The 9,348-nt window shown below is 48.2% G+C and overlaps 2 protein-coding genes across 2 annotated transcripts in view; one reads left to right on the top strand and one right to left on the bottom strand.

Annotated features, from left to right (window-relative positions):
* Positions 1-6,392, top strand: part of Trap1 (TNF receptor associated protein 1) — a 34,817-nt gene extending 28,425 nt beyond the window's left edge. Inside the window, exons 13-18 of the mRNA XM_031361007.1 lie at positions 215-400; positions 670-808; positions 1,401-1,486; positions 2,051-2,196; positions 5,953-6,025; positions 6,146-6,392. Coding sequence (XP_031216867.1) covers positions 215-400; positions 670-808; positions 1,401-1,486; positions 2,051-2,196; positions 5,953-6,025; positions 6,146-6,247 — 732 coding nt within the window. The 3' untranslated portion in view covers positions 6,248-6,392. The remainder of the gene's footprint in view (positions 1-214; positions 401-669; positions 809-1,400; positions 1,487-2,050; positions 2,197-5,952; positions 6,026-6,145) is intronic.
* A 105-nt stretch (positions 6,393-6,497) lies between these two features.
* Dnase1 (deoxyribonuclease 1) lies at positions 6,498-8,822 on the bottom strand. Its single transcript, XM_031361008.1, has 8 exons — positions 8,676-8,822; positions 8,302-8,390; positions 8,092-8,175; positions 7,758-7,873; positions 7,334-7,446; positions 7,105-7,259; positions 6,736-6,832; positions 6,498-6,551 (listed from the first exon to the last, which is right to left on the bottom strand). Exons 1-8 carry the CDS (start codon positions 8,820-8,822, stop codon positions 6,498-6,500), a joined length of 855 nt encoding a protein of 284 aa, XP_031216868.1.
* Between the last annotated feature and the right edge of the window lie 526 nt (positions 8,823-9,348).

Here is a 9,348-nt window from a genome sequence, read left to right as displayed (position 1 = left end):
CAGGAGACTGACTTTCCTTGAAGTTTACGCCTCAGATACCGCCTTCACGCAAAGTGTGCGTGGCACATAGGCCCATCTGAAACTGAGTCTGCCATAGCCTTTGAGGACCAGGCTGGGGAGCTAGAAAGCCGCAGGCTTCACCAAGACTCTGAGTTAGGAATCACACTCAGGTCTTGGCTCTGGAGTAAGCAGCGACTTGCTCACATATCTACAGGAGGATATTGCAAAGCTGCTACGGTATGAGTCCTCAGCCCTGCCTGCTGGGCAGCTGACCAGCTTATCAGACTATGCCAGCCGAATGCAGGCTGGCACCCGGAACATCTATTACCTATGTGCTCCTAACCGTCACCTGGCTGAACATTCACCCTATTACGAAGCCATGAAGCGGAAACACACCGAGGTAGGTGGGCTCTGGCTTGCAGCTGCACCGAGAATGTATCTTACAGGGTCTAAGTGCATGAGAGAAAATGACTATGTTTGAGGCCCTGGAGGCTATGTGGTGTGAGGCCATGCCCCATCTGTGATATGATTATCATTCCCATTGGGCGGCAGGTGGATTTATTCATGACAAATGTATGCATGTGGCAGGCTGGCCAGGCCTGTCCTAGCCAGCTCTGTGAGCTGTCGCTTAGGCCCTCTGCTGCTGCTGACAGGCTTGAATGCCTGCAGGTGCTCTTCTGCTATGAGCAGTTTGATGAGCTAACTCTTCTGCACCTGAGGGAGTTTGACAAGAAGAAGCTGATCTCTGTGGAGACGGACATCGTCGTTGATCACTACAAGGAGGAAAAGTTTGAGGACACGTCTCCAGGTTAACTCCCATCTCTCTCTGGAGGGCACGGTACCATGCAATTGTTGGGCAGGAGACTGTCACGTGTCCCATGGGGCTCTTGACCTGCCCGTGAGTGCATAGCATTTCTCACGTGGCTGCTGGTTCATCAGCCTGTTCAAGAAGCTGCCTGGGCAAGTGGGAAATGTCCAGGGCCCAGGAGTTACTCCTGCTTCTCCTGTGGAGGCTCTTGCAGGTGACCAGACTTACAAAGAGAGCTGGAAGGAATTGCTCCCACCACTCTATCCATCCCCCGCCCCTGCACTTTTTTTTTTTTTAAAAAAAGATAGTCTTTCATTTTGTAGCCCAGGCTGGCCTTGATCCTCCTGCCTCACTATTCTGAGGTGTGCAACCTTGGTTGGGCTCAGATTTTCATTTTTAAAGTCCTAAAAAATGTACAGAGGCCAGGGGCAACCACCAATGTTTTCAATGTAGGTGAAAAGTATTTCCAAGAGCCTCCTCTGTCCCTAGTTCCTGGTATGGCTAGAGATAGCCTGGGAATATGCTAAGAGGAGGCCACAAAGTGGGAGGAACAGTGTTAGTGGCCCTGGGTTCATTCACTCCTCTTGTACAGCTGGTGAGCGCCTCTCTGAGAAGGAAACAGAAGATCTAATGGCGTGGATGAGAAATGCACTGGGGTCCCGTGTCACCAATGTGAAGGTAAGACCTCCCTCCACTTATCGTGTAATGTAATGTCCTTCCAGAGCCTGCCTGTAGCTGTGAGTTGCTGGCCTAGTAGGGCCCCATCGGAAGGCCCTGAAGCCAGGGTGAGGACTCCTGCCCTGTTCCCAAGGCCACAGGCACTAGCGTCTCACCATGCAGCTTTGTCTGCAGCCCACAGTCTGGACTCATCTCAGTGCTGGTCTGCCCTGCTTCCAGGCAGGCGCTTCTCTGCAAAGGCTCTTTGCTTCTGTCTTAACAAAGGGGTCTTGTTTGTGCTTCCTGTTGTGAAGAGACCTCACATGTGCAGCTCAGGCTCTGCTTCTCCACACAGGGAGGTCTCCTTGGCTCTGGGGAGAAGGATCTTAGTCCTTGGATTCTTGCTGTGATCTTTGTCCTCTTTGACTGGAGACAAATTAACTGGAGCCGTAGATACAGAGCAGTGCTACCACAGGGCCAATCTGCCTTCTACCTGGTGGCCTAGTTAACTTCACTGTGCTTTAGACCTTGTCACCCCTGGCCCCTTGCCACTGGGTTCTTCCTCATCCTGGCCCTTGCTTACAGGTGACTTTCCGCCTGGACACCCACCCTGCCATGGTGACTGTCCTGGAAATGGGGGCTGCTCGGCATTTCTTGCGCATGCAGCAGCTGGCTAAGACCCAGGAAGAACGTGCTCAACTGCTACAGCCCACACTGGAGATCAACCCCAGGTATGCCTGTCAAGCGCTCCTGCAATTGTGAGCATTGCATCTTCTGTCTCAAGAGCATCTAAATATGGATGTAAAGCTTCTGTGCCATCCATATAAGGATGTTCTACAAGATCCTTGGAATTAAACAGAAGTTAAAAGGTACTCACCGAAGTTTAAATGGAACATTGCTGATGCACTTTGTTTTCCAGTTCCTTGAGTTAAACCACAAATCTGACATTCTCACACTTGACCTATTGGTGGTTTTGCCATCTCTATCCTGAAAGCCATTTTTAATTTTAGGAGTAGATCCTGGTGCAAGTAGTGGAGTACAATTTTCAACTAGCGTTCACAGTATGGATCACCTTAGGACAGGTTAGGTTACTTGTTTGATGGTTCTGAGTGGCTTGCAACTTGGAGCTGTTAGGAACAGGGTTGCTATGAACACAGAAGGCTTCTCTAGAATGTGCAGTCCTCAGTGGTCCAGGCAGTGTGAGCTGCCTCAGCCTGTCCCCACAGAAGTCCCAGGTCGTGTTGTGGTGAGCATCTTACATTTAGTGTTCATTTGCAGTTTGTTTATTTGAGAGTATGTAGTCTTGACTGGCCTGGAACTTGCTCTGTAGATCAGGCTGGCCTCTAGTTCACACAGATCCACCTGCCTCTCTGCCCCTCTGCCTCTGCCTCCTCTTGAATACTGGAATTAAAGGTGTGTACCACCATGCTTAGCTATTTGTAAATATATGTACTCAGCTTCAAATGTCTGTTGTTTTAAGGTATCTTTTAATGAAAGGAAGATCTTAATTTTATTATAATCAAGCCGGGCAGTGGTGGCGCATGCCTTTAATCCCAGCACTTGGGAGGCAGAGGCAGGAGGATTTCTGAGTTCAAGGCCAGCCTGGGCTACAGAGTGAGTTCTAGGACAGCTAGAGAAACCCTGTCTCGAAAAACAAAACAAACAAACAAAAAAGAATTTTATTATAATCAAATTTAGAAATCTTAGCTGCTTTACGATTTCTGTGGAATCTCTTCTTTCTAAAAGGCTCTATCATTTAGGATTTGGGTTAATTTTGTTTTATCCGATTTCATCTCATTCTGTAAGAATGCGCAGGGAGCTTGGCCTCACTAACCCTGTTCCTTCCATGTTTTGTCCGTCCTGTCTGCTGGAATGACATCTTCCTTGAATCTCCTTGGCAACAGGTGAGAATGAGGCATATAGAGTTTTCTTCTGTGAAGTCGTAGCTACTCTTGGGTCTTTACTTCTGTATAAATATTTAAGTTAAGCCTGACCAAACCCATAGATACTGACATACTTACGGGGTTTGGAACTTTTTTGGTTTTGTTGCTCTGAGACAGTGTTTCTAGTTCTAGCCTAGGCTGGTCCCTGAAACTCAAAGTTCTTCTGCCTCAGGTTCCTGAGTGCTGGCATTACAGGCCCAGGTCACAAGTTTTAGTTATTTGATATCTTTATTGGGTGTTTTAAATTTTGTTTCTTAACTGTCAAAGTGTATAATGAGGGTAAGGACTAAATTGATTTTGCATATAGCAATAGGTTTTTTGGGGGTTTTTTATTTCAGTTTTTTGAGACAGGGTTTCTCTGTGTATCCCTGGCTGTAGTGGAACTCACTCTGTAGACCAGGCTGGCCTTGAACTCAAAGAGGGGGTATAATGCTGACTGCTGGGATTAAAGATGTGCGCCACCACCTTAGCAATAGTTGTTTTTAATGAAGTTATAGAATTGCTAAAAATGTTAGAAAGTCAGATCCATGGCTTCATCACTCGCCACCAGTAGAACCTCACTTGGTTGATTTTCATTTCTGAAGAAATATTGTATTTTAATATATGTGTATGTGCACATGGATGCAGGTGTTCACAGATGCCAGAGGTGTTGGGCACTGCTGGAGCTGTGATATTGGGAGCTGCCTGCTGTGGGGGGCTTGGGGACTGAGCCTGAGTCTTCTCTAACATTACAGTCTCTCCAGCCCGACTTCCTTTGACTTATGTGTATTTGAGATTTTGATATCACATCCTTTTTTTCCTTTATAAGCATGTTTTTATTAGAAACTTTTCCTGTTTTCTGAAGCAGGTCATAGACATTATGGCTGGGTTGAGAGGTCTCACACAGCTTGTGGCTAGCAGCACTGAGCTGAGCTCCCACTGCCGCACTGGCCAGCATGATGCCATGACTCCAGAGTAGGTGACTTAATATGTCAGCTCGCTAGTTCTGGCTCAAAACTGGTTTTATGAGTGACCAAAGTGCCAAAAGACTCTGTTTTCGATCCTGTTTTTAGATTTGGTAGTATGTTCACATGGTTGAGAATTCAAAAAAGCCATTTATGAGGAAAGTTTTCAGGTTATGTGTAACAAACAGCATGTGATTCCTCCTTCCACAGGGCAGGCAGTATGCCATACAGGGAGTGTGCCGTACAGGGAGTGTGCCGCACAGGTTCTTTACACAGTTTCCAGTGCTGTGCCCAGCCCACACAGCCTATGGTAGAGCACTTAAAAATATCCTTCTCTCCAGCCTCATAGGTTCCACTGTGAGGGTGCATGTTAGGGTGTTCTTGTTATACATAATGGAGCTTGCTTATGGTCTCAGTTCTTCCTGTGCACTATGTAAAGGTTTATAACTTATGGTCGCAGTTCTTCCTGTGCACTATGTAAAGGTTTATAACTTCATATCCCTGTCATGTCTCAGTTCTTCCTGTGCACTATGTAAAGGTTTATAACTTCATATCCCTGTCATGTCGCAGTCCTTCCTGTGTACTATGTAAAGGTTTATAACTTATGGTCTCAGTTCTTCCTGTGCACTGTGTAAAGGTTTATAACTTATGCTCTCAGCTCTTCCTATGCACTGTGTAAAGGTTTATAACTTCATATCCCTGTCATCACTTGTCAGATGTCTTACTTTCTGCTATTCTCATAAGTGAAAAAAAATTTTTTTAAAGATTTATTTTATGTATATATGAGTACACAGTCACACCAGAAGAGGGCATCAGATCCCATTACAGATGTTTGTGAGCCACCATGTGGTTGCTGGGAATTGAACTCAGGACCTCTGGAAGAACAGTCAGTGCTGTTAACCGTTGATCCATCTCTCCAGCTCCTAAGTGGAAATTTAATGTGTAGGTTTGTATGTTTCCTTTAGAGTCACACTAGAGAGTTTTCCCTATGAAGGAAAACTATTGTAGACTCAGGCTTGTCCTTTCCATCTTCTAGGTCTGTATGCTGTATGTAAAAGCAAATATCTGTTTCGTAACCTAAAATCATTGGTTCTGGAATTGGGTTGGGATCAATTTTTTAGACAAAAGTGAATTGATTTTTGGCTGGCTAGCCGGTACACAATCCTTATTATGTATGCTAACCCATCTTCTTGCTTGTGAAATGTTGCCATTCCTAGACATTATGTTTGAGTACTTAGGTCTGTAGGAATATTCCTGGGCGTCTCTACCTCTCCTGAGACTGCCCTCTCAATGTTTCTTTTGTGCTTATTTTTCTATACATTCAGATTTCATAAAAACACAGGGCTTAATTTATGAACAGTTCACCTCTATTGGTGTACATTGATTTTGCTACTGAGCACCCCATCTGCATTTTTTGATATTGACACTCTTACAATGATTGTGGAGTTTCTAGGTGACTTATAGCATCAGGGTATTTTTTTCATGCTCGACAGATACATTGCAGTTTTTTAAATGTTCTGATGATCCTCATGTAATAGCAGAAGCCCCAGGTTGGTAACTCTCAGCCTGAGCTGACTTTTCTGTTGGTTCCCTGATGCAGGCACACACTAATAAAGAAGCTCAGCCAGCTGAAGGAGAGTGAGCCAGAGCTGGCCCAGCTGCTAGTGGATCAGGTGAGGACATCCTTTTCTGCCTTGTGGGTACAAAGCTGCTCTCTTGCTAAGGGTCAGGTGTAGATCAGGCTGGACATGAGCCCCTGATCCTGATTTTACGATGCCATCCCTGTGTTTCAGATCTATGAGAACGCCATGATAGCAGCAGGACTTGTTGATGACCCCCGGGCCATGGTTGGACGCCTGAACGACCTTTTGGTCAAGGCTCTGGAGAAACACTGACAGCTAAGACACTGGATCTAGTTTCAACCCAGGTCTCGGGTGATAGATGGACCTGCCTGGGGAAGAAGGACTTAATACACAGACAGTACCACCAACTGCTTGAGCTCAGCCTGTTTACTTCAATTAAACAGTATTTCTTAGTCCACGTGGCCGACATTGTCTCTGCTCTGAGATGGTGGAGTGCTGCAGGGTATGTAGCTGAGTGCGGTCTTCCTCACCAGAAGCAGTGTGGCTGAGCTGCTCAGTGACATCAGGTTCTTCTGAGTGTCACCTCCACTGGGTAATGGTCACTGATTGCTTCAGCCTACAGAGGCAGGGAGGTACAGAGGACATGGGGTTAGAGCGAGGTCCTCTGTACCCCACAGGGTGCGCAGGTAGAAAGCCTTCTGCTCCTGGCCTGAACTGCCTCCACCCACATCTGGTGTGAAAACGGTAGCTCCTGCTTGGCTTTAGACTAGCCTAAACAGCACAAAGGAAAGGACACATACCAGCTGTCTGGAAAGTCTGTATTCTGCTTGGAAATCAAAGGGACCAGCCGAGTTGGGAACAACAGCAGCCTGGAGCAGAGCTCCAGCAACCACAATCCTGTAGGACACCAAAGGACAAGGTCCCTCATCCTCTTTCCCATGTAGAGTCCATGGTTAAGGTTTGCTGGCCCCAGGCTCCAAATGTGCTACACCCAGGAGCACCAAGAGAAGGCCCTGCACTAGCAGGAACTAACATGTAGGCTGCCCAGATGGGACTCCACTCTCTGGTAGCCACTCTAACAAGAGAACTAGGAGTCTGAAAACCGGAGCTCCTGCCTCTTGAGTAGGTGAGGGCGAGTGAAGGCTTGGTTTGGCTTTGGGGCTGCTTACCTGTCATAAGCACAGTGTGTTGATGTGACTGTGGTGTCTGCACTGTCAGGGATCAGCCACTGGAAGGTGGGGCTTGTCCGAAGGCGAATGGAAGACCATTGAGAGGAAGTGACGTAGCTGCAGCCAGCATTGAAATCTCCCATGAACATGATGTCCTACTAGGAGACATGCCTGTTGGTCCAGGGACAAACAGGGCCAGTAGAGCCCATTGTCCCTAGGATGGTCTCACCTCCAGGCCCCACTTATGCCAGACATCTAGGTAAACATCGTAGAGGGCATCGATCTCACTCACAGCTTCTGTTGGGGCCGCGTGCAAGGGCACGATTGCAAACACTCGGACCTCTGGGGAGAAGCAGACGTGCTGTGGACATGGTGTCCCGAGACCAGCCTGGTTTGGGGCTGGTCTGAGGATACACCGAGGCCCTCATGCAGGGGTGGCTTTAGCTGTGGAGCAGAGATGAAGATGTGGGACAGTCTCCCACAGAACAGATACAGTCCTTGTAATTGAATGTAAATTCAGAGCACTGGGAGCTCCCTGAAGGAGTGTAGGCGGCAGCCCTGCCTCTAGAGGTCTAGAGGTCTAGACTTGAGCTGTAAGCTGTTACGCCATCTTGGCCTGGGTGTGGCTGGAAGTCAAGTACAGCAGCACTCACCAGTGTATGGGGAAAAGAACTTGACAATGGCTGGCTCTCTGTTAAAGGTGTCATTTCCACAGGGTTCACAGCCATCATCATAAAGATAGTTGTCCAGAACAGACACTTGGTCAGGCCTAAAGAAAGACCAGGCAAGAGGTGACCCTGGGGCTGTGAGAGTTACCTGAGTAGATGCCCACCCAGCCGGAACCTTACCCTGGAGCCCTGTAATACACACTGCTACCCTACTCTGTAAGGGCCTCCCAGGTGAAGGCCACCTGGGCTCCCCAAGCCATGCAGCCCCTATGGCACAGCACATCCTTGGACTCCCGGGCTCTGACAGCATAGGGCTTACCTGTACACAAAAAGGTACTGTTCCTTGTAGCTTTTTCGGCCCAGCGGCTCACTGACTACATAGCGATAGGTGTCAGGTGTGGCCCTGGATAAAGGAAACCAAAGGTACTTTTTCACCATTGAGGGGACCTCCTGGCACCTGATAGCAAGGCTCCAACAGTGGAGCACAGGGAGTGAGACTGGAAATGGTTGTCATTACACTGTCACCCACCGATTGAGTTCATCCAGAAGCTTCCCAACAGCGACCAGGTGGGTGTCTCTGACCTCCTGGACAACGGTGATGTCATAGCGACTCAGGATCTGGGGGTAGGGCCACAACAGCTGAGCAAGGCAGGCTGGGTAGGCATAGCTGGACCTCAGACCCTGTCCCTACCAGGAACCTCAGAGAGCCAGAGCTGCAATATGGCACAGCTCTCCCTGTAGCCTACCCTCTTGTCAGATACCTGCCAGCCATGGAGGTGTTGACAATGATCTGGGCTGACAACCCTGACACCCACCTAGGTACGGTAAGGCCACAGGTTCACTGTGGTCCCTCTCTCCCCTGACAGCATGTCTGCTCTCAGGCTTGGACCACTGTGAACTTACTTTTACAATGTAGCTAGAGAGAGTAGCATTGGACATCTTTGTCTCCCCAAAAGTCCGGATGTTGAAGGCTGCAATTCTCAGAGTCCCAGCCAGCTGCAGCAGGTTGGCCAGGGTGAGCAGTGTTCCCACCAGCCCTGTGTACCTCATCCTGTGAGATGGGATGGTCAGGATAGAGAAACAGTGGACCTACCATCCCCATCAAAGACACTGAAGCCTAGCTTGTGCTGCACCAGTGGGGTCCTCCGTCCTTCCCTGTACTCACCTGAAAGCCAGTCTGAGATGGCTGCAGCAGCCAGAACAGACCTGCTCTGTTAGTGTGATGAGCCCCCGAGTCTGCCCTGGAACTGTGGATGAACAAGGTGAGTTCACTCACGCCTGACACTCTCAGAGATGTCTGTAGAGATGGTGAGAATTCTGATACTAACCTGGAGTATTCTGGTACTAATTTCTCCTTTTGCTTTTAAAGGAAAATTCCTTTTACAAAATGTATAAAAGGAAAAAAACAAAAAGCAGTGTGGAATTGCAGACCTGCTAGCTCTGCAGGTCAATGCCCAGGCAATGCCAGCCTGCTGTGCTCTGCCAGTTTTATAGGTTCAGGCAGCAGTGACCTCTCCAGGGCGCATGTGTACCCTTCACCTGAGAGCACAGAACAATGGGGCTGCCTGTGTGGCCG

Source organism: Mastomys coucha, unplaced genomic scaffold (genome assembly GCF_008632895.1).
Source record: "Mastomys coucha isolate ucsf_1 unplaced genomic scaffold, UCSF_Mcou_1 pScaffold12, whole genome shotgun sequence".
In the NCBI taxonomy this organism is placed as follows: Eukaryota; Metazoa; Chordata; class Mammalia; order Rodentia; family Muridae; genus Mastomys; species Mastomys coucha.
This window is presented reverse-complemented; position numbering and strand designations above follow the sequence as displayed.

Excerpts from the sequence above, each read along its gene's own strand:
- Dnase1 (XM_031361008.1), bottom strand. The coding sequence starts at position 8,822 with ATGAGGTACACAGGGCTGGTGGGAACACTGCTCACCCTGGCCAACCTG. Across the intron at positions 8,176-8,301 it reads CTTCTGGATGAACTCAATCG|GGCCACACCTGACACCTATC; the intron begins GTGGGTGACAGT and ends TCCTTTATCCAG. Across the intron at positions 6,552-6,735 it reads ACAGACTTTCCAGACAGCTG|GCTGAAGCAATCAGTGACCA; the intron begins GTATGTGTCCTT and ends CTGCCTCTGTAG.